General features: G+C 37.1%; 1 protein-coding gene across 2 annotated transcripts; it reads right to left on the reverse strand.

Annotated features, from left to right (window-relative positions):
- Positions 1–234: 234 nt before the first annotated feature.
- LOC115435197 (protein NLRC3-like) lies at positions 235–14,682 on the reverse strand. 2 transcript variants are annotated; one of them, XM_030157461.1, is made up of 16 exons: positions 14,624–14,682; positions 11,564–11,666; positions 10,752–10,923; positions 10,168–10,278; positions 9,336–9,446; positions 8,964–9,074; positions 8,298–8,390; positions 8,053–8,166; positions 7,814–7,877; positions 7,430–7,640; positions 4,739–6,530; positions 4,467–4,640; positions 4,069–4,242; positions 3,021–3,194; positions 2,729–2,775; positions 235–2,314 (listed from the first exon to the last, which is right to left on the reverse strand). In XM_030157461.1, the coding sequence occupies exons 3-16, from the start codon at positions 10,916–10,918 to the stop codon at positions 1,782–1,784; spliced, it is 3,876 nt and encodes a 1,291-aa protein (XP_030013321.1). In that variant the 5' UTR covers positions 10,919–10,923; positions 11,564–11,666; positions 14,624–14,682; the 3' UTR covers positions 235–1,781. The 2 variants fall into 2 exon arrangements, with proteins under 2 accessions (XP_030013321.1, XP_030013322.1); XM_030157462.1 differs by lacking the exon at positions 4,069–4,242.
- Between the last annotated feature and the right edge of the window lie 615 nt (positions 14,683–15,297).

The following is a 15,297-nucleotide window of genomic DNA, read 5'->3' on the forward strand; positions in this document are numbered from 1 at the left end:
CTCTACATAAGCATTATGTGGTAAAAAAAGATGTCACAGTGAATGTCTCCTGTAATCCAAACCAAAGGTGGTGCAGTCAAATACTACAATGTACATGATCATCTTGTACAACAACATGTTTTTTGGTTCCACTGGTCATTAAAACCTTATGCTTAATGTGTTCATAGTTAATTAGTGAATAAAAAGGTAAAAGTGGATTTAAGAAAAAATAAATCTCTGCTCTATGAGAATAACTTGGTTGAATCATACATTTTATTTTGAGAAATAAAAAGTAAAAGTACAGATATAACATGAGTAGTACAACTGTGTGCCTGGAAAAACACAGATTATTACAGTGTCACTTACACTGCAAACACTTTCAACATAGACATGTGCATTTCACAGACACACACTAACTGCATTTAAAACATCTTCTCTACTCATCACTAACATACATCAGTAACATCACCTGATTTTTAGTTACAGTCACAATTCCAAAATATCAGTGTATGACAGTAAAAAAACAGAAACCTTCTAACTAATGCAACGAATATGTAGGATTAATGATTAAAAAGTTGGAAGTTAAGACAATTTATTTACAATTTGCAAAATAATCCTGTTAGCGACTGGAAAATAAGTTGAATAAAATGTATAAAATGATGTAACTATTAAATTTCGTCACTTTCGTAGTTGCATTAGGTTATTGTCTCTTTAATCCAGTGTTAGTTATTCCATGTTGCTTGATTACTTTCCATATAAAGATTTAAGATTGATTTTATTTTGTCGTATCTGTTCATACCATGACTGATGTAATCAAACACATCTAATTACATAGGAAATAAAAAAAAAAAACCTGAATAGTATATCTGAGGAACATGTAAAAGCATCGTGTTTTGCAAAAGATTCACTCTTCAGATCAAATGCTGATCTGATTATGTGAAGTTCTCATGTACAAACATATATACATCTCTTCTTTTTAACCCTTAAAAACCTAAAAATAGTCTTGTGATGACTTCCAAATGAGTATTTATCTATTTTTACCCTTTCCCAAGACATTTATCACCATTAATTACATTACCTTTTTCATTTTGCAAGTTTCAACCAAAAACTGATATTGTCTTACAATTTACAATGTAGACATTCATAAAAGCTCTATCCTAGTCAGTCTGTTGTGTCCTTGGGTAAGACACTTCACCCTCCTTGCCTTCAGTGGCACTCACACTGGTGTATGAATGCATATGCAGCTGTGGCTACAGATGTAGTTTACCACCACCAGAGGGGGAATGTGACAGTGAATGAATAATGGATCAATAATGTAAAGCACTTTGAGTGTCCTAAGAAGCGCTATAGAACTATTATCCACATTTTCAGATTTCACATCTGAAAATTTTATCAAAATTGTGTTAAAAGCTGTTAGATCAGGGGTGGCAATTCATCTTCTTATGGGGCCACATGAGAAACTTTGATAGAGCCTGATCAATCCACTTGCAGCTCTGCTCAATATGTATCTCTAGAAAACCAGTAAATGAAACAATAAAATGATATAATGAAAATGCAGAGCACAGAGTACAACTATTTAATGAATATTTAAAAAACATTTTCCAAAATGTGCAAAACTGGCTCCACATTAACTTTCCATGAAAGAGAATAAATCCATCCAGCTTCGTTTGTTTGCATATCTCAGTTCCTTTTCTTTACCTCTGACTTCAGTAAAGACATACTTAGAAGTCCATGTCTTGTTGAAACTCTGCGGGCCCCATACAATGCCTAGGTCTATGTTAGATTGTACAAGACCTGAACTACTATATGTTACACAGAGTCACTGAGGAGTTGAACGGATCAGTCTTCACCCTGAAGGCAGGGTAGACCGGCTCAGTGAACGTTGTGTGGAAGGTGTGGAGGTGGATCAGTTTGTCAGAGGTCACTTGGTAAAAGGACAGAGTGCCAGCAGGCCAGTCCAGGTATACTCCGACTCTGTTGGAGGGGGATTTCCTGACAGATGATCTCTTGTTGTGGTGAAGGACTGAGTATTTTTCATCAGTGCAGCCCAGACTCCAGGACTGATTATTTCTTCCAAGACAGCTGTCATCACCTTCTCCCCTTCTTTTGATTCCTCTGTATGTCACTGCGATGTAGACTTGTCCTGTCCACTCCAGCTCCCAGTAACAGCGATCGGTCAGACCTTGTTGACATAGAACCTGTTTCCAGTAGTCGAATCTCTCTGAATGGTCAGGATATGACTGCTTCTCTCTCATCACTGTCACTTTTCTGTTGTTGTCAGACAGTTCGATCCTTTTGTTTACTGTGTTTAGGTCCAGTGTGAGATGACAGGCATCTGTAGATGAGAACAACATCCAATATATATTAATCAATATGTAATATATAATTCAATTAGGAGTACTGTCATAACAGAAAACCATTTCACATGCAATAAATATGTTAGATGGCAGGGCTCAGATATCGGATACAATGACATGTTTTCAGTATGTGTATGTATGTGTATGTGTGTGTGTGCATGTATACATACTGTAGTTCTACTACTTAGTTTTATTACTTACTATTATTGTTATTTTTTATATTCTTTGTCTTTTGCACTTGTTTTATGCAGGCACATTTTCTTCTTTACTTTAATCTTTTGCTGCCTTGACCAGTGAATTTCCCCATTGTGGGATCAATAAAGTCTAATCTTATCTAATCTAATCTAGAGTAGAGTCTTGAGATTACTGGAGGGTACATAATACATACTTACACTTTCTCAGACCAGGCTGTATTCTCTCAGACCCACCATGGTCAGTCCTGTGGGGGAAGTCAGGACATTTACTTAAGAATATGCCCTTTGTTGTCAGTTATTCATATAGCTATGCACTTTCGCATGTATGTTTTCAAATATTCAACTTGCGTACAATGTAAATGTAAAGCCTCAAAAACTGGGAAAATAAATGAACTGAACTGTTGAACTTTTAGACTGTATTTCCACCCTTAGCGTAAATGACATGCCAACCAGTTTTCCCCATAATATCTAAACCGTTGTGTCTTTGTACCTGAGAACCTTCAGGTTCCTCTGTTGATCCTCTCGTAGAGCAGAGAGCTGTCTGATTGCTGCCTCCTTTAGATGGTTGTAGCTCAAGTCCAACTCCCTCAAACGTGAATAATTGGAACTCAGAACTAAGGCCAGAGAAGCACAGCCTTTCTTTGTGAGCAGACAACCCGACAACCTATGAAACACACATACAGTTTTTATTTTACTTCATTTAAGAGCAGATCCTGAGGGTGCATTAGACCTTCTCACTATCTGACAGACAGGATTAACAAAAGCATCATTTGACATTTGAACTTTCTATTTTAATGTAATCAAGCATGTTTAATATTTTCACTTTCAGCAGCTACCAAACTATGGTAAAAGGGTGTTTCAAATATTTGTGCATTTTTACCTTGATGGTACACAAAGTGCTTTAGAATGTGTCACATTCACCCATTTCCACACACATTCAGGACACTTTAACATGAGGAAAGGGGTCAGTTGGGTGACCCACCCCAACTCTCTACTTTGTTTCTTCTGCCCAACAGTTTTGTTGCTTCACCTGTTTTTCAATGATTATTAGAACTTTGTGTTCATAATTCAGCTTTTGATTTGTTTCCACTGATTAAACCTGAGTTTAGCTTCTGCTTTATCTCTGTATCTGGACTCAAAGGTTTTTGCCAGGTTTTGTACAAAGAGTAACTTTGTATGTATTGCTTTTAGCTGCCAGTAAAGTGTCCCTTATATGTGAGTCTTTTCTCTGACAATGAAATACCCCACAAGCCATTCTGTTAGGTATATTTTCATTAGCCAGAAGTCCAGCTTTTTCCATTCTTCCATTAAACACACTTCTATAGTACTGTTGTGTACCATGACATGTTTCTGTAATACCTTGGTCATTAGAATACAGGTGTTTACCATCATTGCAGAGAAACAAAATCAATATAAAGAAAGACAGTTGTGACTATTGTGATACTACTTTTTTTCCGTCTTGATCTAATGGCTAAGAATAAAGGAGTGCTAATCATGCTGTTGCCAAAACAGAACAGACAGGCAAACAGAATCCACACCTGAGAGTTTCCAGTGTGCAGTTTGGACTCTTCAGTCCAGTGCAGAGCAACTTTACGCCTGAATCCTTCAGGTCATTGTTGCTTAGGTCCAACTCTTTTAGACTGGAAGACTGGGAACTCAGCACTGGGGCCAGAGCTTCACAGCTGCTCCCTGACAGGTTACAGAAATTCAACCTAGCAGCAATAAAACAGGGACTTAGGATACAAGTTATTTAAGTTATTTAATTAATTTAATTTTTGTTTTACGTAAGCTTTATCTTTGAACTTTCTTTCATTTTATAGACTCCGTGGACTCCCTCAACCAGCATCAAAATCTAATTATCCATGTCATTTGGAAACGTAGCTTAAAATCAACATTTGTACCTTTGTTGATTTTAATGATCAGCTTATGAACAAACCTGAGGGTTTCCAGAGCACAGAGTGGACTTTCCAATCCACTGCAAAGAAGTTTCAATCCTGAATCCTGCAAGTCATTGTTAGACATGACCAGAATTCTCAGACTGGAAGACTGGGACATCAGGACTGAGGACAGAGCTTCACAGCTAGGCAGTGACAGGTTACAATCACTCAACCTGAAGAGACATTAGAAACAATTACAACTCTGTTTTAATATCATTATTTGTAAAGTGACATAATGAAACAACAGTTCTGTCATTTTTCATCAACCTACAGTGCTTTGTTGGAGGCTTTGACCACAGACACCAGCCTCAGAAGAGCCATTTCTGAAGCTGAATATTTCTTCAGGTGGAACACATCTAGTTGTTCTGATGACACTAAGACATAGGCCAGTGCCGACCACTGAGCAGGACTAAGACGATCACCAGGGAAGCGTTCTGAACTGAGGTAAGACCCGACCTCGTCCACTACAGAGCGGTCCTTGAGTTCACTCAGACAGTGGAACAGATTGACATTTCTGTCAAATGACAGTTGTTCACTTATCTTCATCTTTATGTATTGGACTACCTCCAAAGTGGTCTCTGAGGTGCTTCCAGTTTTCTTCAGCAGACCTTGTAGGAGTCTCTGATTAGACTCCAGAGACAGACCCAGCAAGAAACGCAGGAACAGGTCCAGGTGTCCAGTTGGACTCTGTAAGGCCTTGTCCACAGCATTCTGGTAGAAATGGATTTGGAAAGGTTTGCCTCCAAAGATTCTAGACAGCAGAGATGGCTTTTCTGACAGCAGATCGACTCCATTGTTGATGAAGGTCAGTTGGACATGAAGAGCAGCCAGAAACTCCTGGACACTGAGATGGACAAAGCAGTACATCTTGTCCTGGTACAGCCCGCTCTCCTCTTTGAACATTTCTGTGAAGACTCCTGAGTACACTGAGGCTGATCTGACATCGAAGCCACACTCTGTCAGGTCTGATTCGTAGAAGATCAGCTTTCCTTTCTGCAGCTGCTCAAAGGCCAGTTTTCCCAGAGACTCAATCATTTTCCTGGTGTCTGGACTCCAGTGTGGATCTGCGGCAGATCTTCCATCATACTTGATGTTCTTGACTTTGGTCTGAAGCACCAGGAAGTGGACGTACATCTCAGTCAGGGTCTTGGGCAGCTCTTCTTTCTGTGTGGTCTTCAACACTTTCTCCAGAACTGAAGCAGTGATCCAGCAGAAGACTGGGATGTGACACATGATGTGGAGGCTTCGTGATATCTTGACATGGGAGATGATTGTGCTGGCCTCCTTCTCATCTCTGAATCTCTTCCTGAAGTACTCCTCCTTCTGTGGGTCAGTGAACCCTCTGACCTCTGTTACCATGTCAACACACTCAAGAGGGATCTGACTGGCTGCTGCAGGTCGAGTGGTTATCCAGAGGTGAGCAGAGGGAAGCAGGTTCCCCTTGATGAGGTTGGTCACCAGTACATCCACTGAGGTGGACTCTGTAACATCAGTCAGGACCTGATTGTTGTGGAAATCCAGCGGAAGTCGACACTCATCGAGACCATCAAAGATAAACAAAATCTTAAACTCTTCAAAACGGCAAAATCTCTCTCTGGTTTCAGTAAAGAAGTGATGAACGAGTTCCACCAAGCTGAACTTTTTATCTCTGAGCAAATTGAGCTCTTTGAAGCTGAACAGAAACGTAAACTGTATGTTTTGATGTGCTTTTCCTTCAGCCCAGTCCAAGGTGAATTTTTGCGTTAAGACTGTTTTCCCGATGCCAGCCACTCCTTTTGTCATCAGTCTTTGGATTTCTTTATCTCTTCCAGGTAAGGGCTGAAATATATCTTTGCATGTGATTGTTGTTTCTGGCTGGGCTGGTTTCCTGGATACTGTTTCAATATGTCTGACCTCATGTTCCATGTTGACTTCTGCAGCCCCTCCTTCAGTGACAAAGAGCTCTGTGTAGATCTGATTTAGAAGTGTTTGTCCTCCTGCTTTAGCAATTCCCTCAAAGACATACTGAAAATTCTTCTTTAAATTAGACTTCAGTTTAAGTTGGCACTCTGCAGCATGCAATCCTAAAAGATAAATGAAACATGATCATTTATTAAACTTAAGAAACTCAAGTGCAAAGTCTAATAATCTTGTGCTTTTTTTGTGTCACATATTGTTTAAGTCTTAGGTTGTTCTTTTTAGTGATTCGTCAACAGTTCTGTCAGGAATGTAATGTTATATATTGTGAAAATGAAAAGTTATGAAAAGTTAATTTAAAAAAAGGAACATGCTATTGTCTAAAGACTAAGGTTCCCATTACGATTAGCCATGTATTACAGCAACCAGTTAGACAGAACATGACACAAAGGCTGTGTTTGCTAGCAACGGCTGAAAAGCAAAGATATGTTGTTGTTGTTTGACAGGTAGTGACCACAATGGCACACCTCTTTCAGTTATAGCACAGCTCTTCCTGTTCAACACTAGAGCACAGAATGTATTTTAAGGTATGCTCATATGCCTCTAACTCTGACTAAGTGTTCAATGTGTTTAAAGCTGCAACTCAAATCAGGGAGCTGATTTGCACCAAAAGTTGAAAAAACACACACTGCAGTTCTTTCCTCTTCTTCCAAATCAAAGATGATGGGAAAGATACTTTTCTAAACTTCCATGTCACATGACTATGCAGAGCAGCAGAGTCATGTCTGACTGAATCTGATACAGCTGTCAGTTATGCATTTATCTCCCTTCCTGCCTGTAAACACCTGTGGCAAAGTCTACATCACAAGGTAGATTTACTACAGGGAGGAGGGTGGAATTGTAATTTCTTCTCAAACTAATTGAATTACAATTGGTTATAAGACAATTATACCCAGTGAGAATTATCCCCAATGACATCAAAAAACCATCAAGCACTGCAGCTTTAATACTGCGATGAAAGATTTTCAGACCTCGTTAATCTATGAATCTATTAAAAGCCTCATACTTATATGCAAATCATCAGCTAGTTTGTTCTTCTTCATTTTTCTCAAAAAATGTAGCGTGAGCCCATGGAACACCTTCTTGTGATCACCCATCACATCATCATCATCATCATCGCTATTAATCTGAAAAAATTCAGATTTATCTGAGCTCAGAATCTTCTGAAACATCTTCAGCTGAGTCTTCACAAAAGCACTGATGTTCTTCTCAATAACCTGAAAAAAAAACAGCACAGTATTGTTCACCTTAATACAATTAATATAATTGAAAATACCCTCAGTTTCATTAGTCACAGTCAAAATTCTCAGTGATTATTAAAAACAAGTAGGATGTTATTCATGTTCATGCTGCATAGTTACCACTAACTTTGTAATAGAAAGATACACACCCTAAATACAGAACTTAGATCTGTTTCATCACCAGTGGAGATATTTCCCAGCTCCTCGGATTCTCTGTAAAAAATAAAAGCCACCTTTACATTTCATTCCTACTTATGTTTGAAATATATTTTTTTCATTATCATTTGTACTGGTTTGTGTTCATCTGATGCGGCCACACCTTTTCCACTTTAATAATGGGATTATTACTAGGTGTTTTCAGAAATCCTTTAAAAAATCTAACATTTACTTTGATTCTAGAGTTTGTCGTCCTTGAACAGTCGTGAGGTGACCCATAGAATTGCTCCTCATGCATCTGTGCAGATCCATGTCAGTGAGATTTCTCTTCAGTCTATGTTTCATTCTGGAACAAATATCCAAAAACAACAAATGGAGCTGGTTTCACAATTGATCATCAATTGATCATCATTTTTATCATCTCATCTTTATATTATGTAATTAGAATTAGGTGTTTTTTTAGAAGTTCTGGCATACTTCAATCCTGAAGATTGCTGTCCATGGAAAGCCATGGGGTGACCCATAGACTGGTCACTCTTCATGGACTCAAGGCTTGGAGCTGGCTCATACCTGAAAGAAGCAAAGCATTAAGAAATATTACTTAATACTTTTTACTACTTTCAATGACTGTCATTATTTTGGCTTGGTGCAAATCATTGTTGCATGTCACAGTATTACTTTTATTGTTTCTTACCTGTAGCTTCCCTATTCCACACAATACAATTTATGAGTTATGAATTATGATCCATGGCAGCAATTACCGCTGTACATTTGTTTTCTGTTGTTGTATGTGAAGAGGAAATTATTTTAAAATGCAGAAGTTCTAACTTCAGGTATGGAAAGACCCAAATTGAACACTATTAGTTGTCAACTACAAGCAAATTATGCAAGAATGATTCAGTCCCATGCTTTTCAATCCATGTAAGTTTGTTTACCACTTTAAGTATTTACAACTATATCTAAAAATAAAAGCAGAGCTCCTTTTAAAACTGAACTCTTTTCTCTGACAAATGAATCCAACGTATGAATCCAATATCCACCAGATACAAACTCAAACAAGATATATTACTCCAACATTTGCTGAACTTTATCTAAAGTGATTATTATTGGTTCTTTTTGGAAGTCTGTAAAATTCTGACATACTTTTTTTCTGGAGGTTGTTGTCCTTGGAAAGCCATGGGGTGACCCATAGACTGGCTGCTCCTCATGGACTCAAGGCTTGGAGCTGGAGAGTCTGGCCTTTCCTGCTCAACCCTGAAAGAAGCAAAACATTAACAAACCAAAGAGCAATACAATTTGTAAATTTAATCATTTGTTCCTTGTGCCAGTATCAACATTTCCTGAAATTTTCATCCAAATCCGTCCATAACTTTTTGAGTTATCTTGCACACGGACAGACAGACAAACAAACATCGGGGGGGGGGTCGCTGATCTGCCTTGACGGAGGTCTGCGCTCTCCGAGTGCTTTTCTAGTTATTATTATGTTTTTCCAAGTCTTGAAAAATTCTGACATACTTTGTTTCTGAAGGTTGTTGTCCTTGGAAAGCCATGGGGTGACCCATAGACTGGCTGCTCCTCATGGACTCAAGGCTTGGAGCTGGAGAGTCTGGCCTTTCCTGCTCAACCCTGAAAGAAGCAAAACATTAACAAACCAAAGAGCAATACAATTTGTAAATGAGTCACATGATAAAAACTCAAATTTCAAGGGTAAAAGGGACTTAAACTAGCTTTTATCTGAGATACTTAGGTAGGACACTTTGAGAAATGCAAAAATTATAAATACAGTTTGGTGTGTTTGTCAAAGCAATAGCAGAGTTTTTCAGTAATACTTTCATGTAGATGTTTCACAATAAAATCCTTTGTACGAAGTTTCCATTACGAGTTCTGTCCTCTGAAAAGCTAAAAGGCCTTTTCTAAAAGGCCAGCTTCAGAGGGTAAATGAACTTTCAGACACCACTGATGCTTTGTCCGCACCAACAAAAACATTATTCTAAACAGATATTTTCTTCCTCATGAAAACAATGGACCCAGGCCCAAATGCAGAGAAAAATATCAGTTTTAAAAAATATCCACATCTTTGTGGATGGGGCAGGAGTTAATTCTAAAACTACAAAAGCTACAGAAAAAATGTTCTAGATACTGACTCAGTCAATATACAAACCAAGTTCCATAAAGATTAACTCTTCAGTTGATGAGGTATAAAGGTCACACTGACAGACTGGAGTGAAAACAATATTCTGTTTGTCTTCAGCACACAATAGCAAGACATTTTAACAATATTTTTAGGTCTTAATATTGTGTGATTATTATTGGTTCTTTTTAGAAGTTCTGTAAAATTCTGACATACTTTGTTTCTGAAGGTTGTCGTCCTTGGAAAGCCATGGGGTGACCCATGGACTGGCTGCTCTTTATGGACTCAAGGCTTGGAGCCGGAGAGTCTGGTCTTTCCTGCTCAACCCTGAAAGAAGCAAAACATTAACAAATCAAAGAGCAATAAAATCTGTAAATGAGTCATATGATAAAAGTTTAGATTTCAAGGGTAAAGGGATTTAAAACCAGATTTTACAGGAGATATTCAGGTGGGACACTCTGAGAAATGCAAAAATTATAAACACAGTTTGGTGTGTTTGTCAAAGCAAAAGCAGAGTTTTCTATAATACTTTCATGTAGATGTTTCACAATAAAAGCGTTTGTATGTCTCTGTAAGTCTCCATCAGGAGTTCTGTCCACTGAAAAGCTGAAAGCCCTTTACTTGGAACAGCTTCAGAGGGTAAATGGACTTTCAGACACCACTGATGCTTTGTCCACACCAACAAAAACATTATTCTAAACAGATATTTTCCTCCTCATTAAAACAATGGACCTAGGCCCAAATGTCATGTGATTATTATTTGATGTCTTTTTTAGAAATCCTGCAAAATTCTGACATACTTAGTCTCTGAACATTGTTGTCCTTGGAAAGCCATGGGGTGACCCATAGACTGGCTGCTCCTCGTGGACTTAAGGCTTGGAGCTGGAGAGTCTGGTCTTTCCTGTCCCCCCGACCCAGTGGTGTCGGAGGGTGGAACTCCATCATCCTTTTCCCCACTCTGACTCATTGTACCTGCACAAATACAGCTCACTGACAAATGCATAAAGTATACTAACATGATATTTTTAAGAATTAAAATGGGTTTTTGATACAGTTCAGTGGATTTTGACTTTGCTCACACTTGCTTTAACATCCAACACAGACTGAGCCATAAACAGCTGAAGTATTTCTACCATGTTTGTGTCCTTCATGGAAACTCAGCACATCATCATGTTACACTCAAACATGAAAAGGAAGAATAGCTTAACTCCATCCAGAGAGAATCAAACAGCATAAGGTGGTAATTGATATTAATATTGTTTCTGTCAAACAGATTACCAAAGTTTACTTCAGTTCAGTTACTTTATTTCAGTCTCTAATGGATTTTTTTCCTGACACTAAATTACATGAAAAAAACAAAACAATTTTAACTGAAAATGTGTAGGCTGAAGCTATTTATTTTTACACCTGCTCTTTGTACATATTAAACCAAGCAACTATTTAGGTCAAAGCAACCCCCCCCCACCAACCCACCCACAAAAAAAAAAAAAACTTTGACCAGATCAGTTTCTGACAACTAACTTGCTTACATGTGAATTTCAATTAGGACTGGGTTATTATTCTGACTTTAAATGCAAACTTCGAGGTGTAGCTACTGATATCAGTGACCTACCAGTCAAAGTGGCCTGACCATCACATGCAAATAGTGGCTTTGATGTCTGACTTCAGGAAGCTTCCTTGAGTGGACAGATGGAGCCACTGATCACACCCCCACTCTGCAGTAAACAGACAAAATGTTCTTACGTTGACGTCCAATATTAGAAAAAATATAAGAAAGGAAAGGCATCTGTGCTTGTGCCTTGCCTTTAATTTAATTAATAAAATAATTGCCCTTACTTGGATGGAACACGGAAGCTATATTACATCAAAATCATCTTAAAACTCCAGGTAAAATAAATTGTGATAATTGTGAGTTGTGTTTCATTCATTCATTTTCTGAACCCGCTTTATCCTCACTAGGGTCACAGGAGTCGCTTGGTGCCTATCCCAGCTACTTCTGGGCGAAGGCGGGGTACACCCTGGACATTTCGCCAGTTCAGGGCTGATGAGTTGTGTTTTAGTTACAGTTTAACTGGTTTAATAAAACATTTTTTAAAATTCAAGAACTTGAAAAAATATACTAATGTTGTGACTTCAGTGCCTCTCTGCTCAATATCACAGAATAATTTTTTACCATTTCTGTAGTAAGATCACCCTGATATATGCACTATGTGCTTCCGTTGGAAACTGTTGATGATTTTGTTTATTTTGTTGATTCTTCTGTTCATTTTATGATAATTATGTTTATTATTTTGTTCAATTTTGTATTACTTTTGTCATGCTATAAGACTGATGAACTCAACATAATACCCCGCCGCACACACACTGACACAGGACTGTACCAACGTGTAATAGAATTGCAATATTCAGTACTGATTTTTTTTTTTTTTTAATCAGAGAACCATAGTTTTTTTATACTTACACATAGTTTTATGTGCATATTTGTTCTATTTTCTGTATTCTCTAGTTTTTACATGCATATTTATTCTATCTTGTATATATTATCCTGTATATATAGAGCCTGTTTGTATGTATTGACGCCACCTGCTGAGCCAACTGCATCGAAATTTCATTTCTGATGTAAAATCTGGAATGACAAATAAAGTTTGTCTAAGTCATTTTATTAATTCAGTTAATTAAAACTACTTTAATTTCTATTCATGTTTAACTTCATTCTTTCAGCAGCACATACAGGGGTTGGACAAAATAATGGAAACACCTTCACCTCAAGATGATAATGCCCCAATCCATACAGCTAGAATTGTTAAAGAATGGCATGAGGAACATTCTAATGAAGTTGAGCATCTCGTATGGCCGGCACAGTCCCCAGACCTCAACATTATTGAGCATTTATGGTCAGTTTTAGAGATTCAAGTAAGACGTCGATTTCCACCGCCATCGTCTCTAAAAGAGTTGGAGGGTATTCTAACTGAAGAATGGCTTAAAATTCCTTTGGAAACAATTCACAAGTTGTATGAATCAATACCTCGGAGAATTGAGGCTGTAATTGCCGCAAAAGGCGGACCTACACCATGTTAAATTATATTTTGTTGATGTTTTAAGGTGTTTCCATTATTTTGTCCAACCCCTGTAATAAAACAATACCAAAGTGCCTTAAGTCGATCTAAACTGATGAACTGTACTAATGTTTTAAATAAACACCATTGTTGTGTACTCTGTGTTAGATAATTATGTTTATGAACATATTTTATATTGTGTATAATCTTTACATATCTAATTGCAGGTCTACATCAGTAACATTTTGGGTGTTTTTGGGAGCAGGTCTTCTTGTCAGTATATTTCTAATTTAACCCTTTGATGAATTTTCCTGAGTATTTTTATTCCTCTTTAGGCATGAAAAAAACAATGTGATTGAGTTTTTTTTTAAATGAACCTATTTTTTATGGAGTTACAAAAATATCCACTCAGCTGGACACCATGCATTTAATTTTTGAAGCATAGAAACATGTATGTAAAACAATATATCGAAAAATGATATACTGTGTGAAAACTATGTAATAAAAACATTTTTAATGCAACTAATCTTACGTTTTCTCACATTTTAACATACTCTAATACTAGTTATTACTCACTTCATGGAGATAATATGAAAAAAATAACCTTTTTGTGTAAGAAAACTGTTAATTACAGTCTAGTAACGACTAGCAAATTATTTACACTCAAACATGTTAGTGCAGATCAGGGTTATCAAGAACAGAAAAGTTACAGTATTGGTATGAATTACAGTGTATGGGATGGTGCATGAGCGTCCACTGTGTTGGCTGATATAATAATAATAATAATAATAATAATAATAATAATAATAATAATAATAATAATACATTTTATTTATAGGCGCCTTTCTTAGCACTCAAGGACACCAAACAGTAAAACAGGAGAGTATAAAACAAGCAATAAAGCAGAGTAAAAAATAAAAGGCAGGTTAAAAAAAAAAAAAAAAAAAGAAAACTGAATTGGTATGGAACTGAAACAACAAAATCCATGAATATACAAGAGAACAGCTGGAGAATAACAGCCCACTGTACTTATTAGTATGCATGAAAAGGTTAATTAGAATCCTGAGGGTGGCGCTATTTGACATCCTGAAACAGAAAGGCAACACCAGTCTGTCTAAAACCGGAAATCAGCATATTATGTAATCTTGTTTGCTTAGTTTGGTTCACTACTTTCTATTTTCCCCAGTGTTGCTGTCACTGTTGATTTATTTCACAAAAAGCAGCAGTTTGATGAATAATATGTAATAATTACATATAATGATGTCATCAGCACAGACAATGTTGAATTAGTGTTTGTGAAGCAGATTCCAGCAGCACTTTACAGCAAAAACAAAAATAATCAAGTTAAAAACCTTTTAGGCAGTCAATTGTTTTAGTTTATACATTTAAATATACTTATAGAATATGTATTTCCGCACACAGGCCTGTGAGTACTTCACAGGGCGTAGGAAACAAAAGAACATTGACGGAAATAGACGGAAATAGACGGATTTAACTTGATATTTAACTAGATGTACGCGTTTTACTTTGGTTTGATGCGGTCTAAAGCAGTAATACAAACGTTCAATATGCGATAAATACAACATATGTAGGAGTAAAACGCATTTTTACATTACCTGAGTGGATCATGACATTCGACACGTAGCTACCAGCGCCGACAAACCCAAATCGAAAGTGAAAGTAATGCAGAGACTGACTACATAGGCGTTCCTCCTGAGACCAGATAAGAATTCATGACTAACCACAGCTTTTGGAAGCAGAATATTGTAAGAATAAACTTACTGAATAAAGATAAATATTTTCCAGGTGCAGAACTGCTCTATCTTGTGACCAAAAGCTGCAACAACAGTTTAATATTCATTTAAGTACTGATAAAAAGAGTTTTTCCATTCTGTGCAGCTTTCTCCTTCAGCTGTAGTGCATCTCAGACAAGTATTACACTCCATCTTCATCTACATTTAACCCACAGCTTTTGTTAATTTTACAGATATTCCTCTGCTTCCTTTCCACTGAAAACTACCAGATGGAAGGTTATATGTTTTGTAAAAATTAACATAAATAGATCATAACATGTACAGGGTGGGGAAGCAAAATTTACAATATTTTGAGGCAGGGATTGAAAGACAGTGTATGACCAATTAGTTTATTGAAAGTCATGAGAATTTATTTGCCACAAGAAAATTGACATAATAGAAAATGTTTTTATTCTGTGTGTCCTCCTTCTTTCTCAATAACTGCCTTCACACGCTTCCTGAAACTTGCGCAAGTGTTCCTCAAATATTGGGGTGAC

Source organism: Sphaeramia orbicularis, chromosome 16 (assembly GCF_902148855.1).
Source record: "Sphaeramia orbicularis chromosome 16, fSphaOr1.1, whole genome shotgun sequence".
In the NCBI taxonomy this organism is placed as follows: domain Eukaryota; kingdom Metazoa; phylum Chordata; class Actinopteri; order Kurtiformes; family Apogonidae; genus Sphaeramia; species Sphaeramia orbicularis.

What these genes read in the sequence shown, in the direction of transcription:
- LOC115435197 (XM_030157461.1), bottom strand. Translation starts at nt 10,918, where the DNA reads ATGAGTCAGAGTGGGGAAAAGGATGATGGAGTTCCACCCTCCGACACC. An exon ending in CAGCAATCTTCAGGATTGAA is followed by an intron (nt 8,167 to 8,297) that starts GTATGCCAGAAC and finishes TATTTGTTCCAG; the next exon opens with AATGAAACATAGACTGAAGA. An exon ending in ATCTAAGTTCTGTATTTAGG is followed by an intron (nt 7,641 to 7,813) that starts GTGTGTATCTTT and finishes TTTTTTTTTCAG; the next exon opens with GTTATTGAGAAGAACATCAG.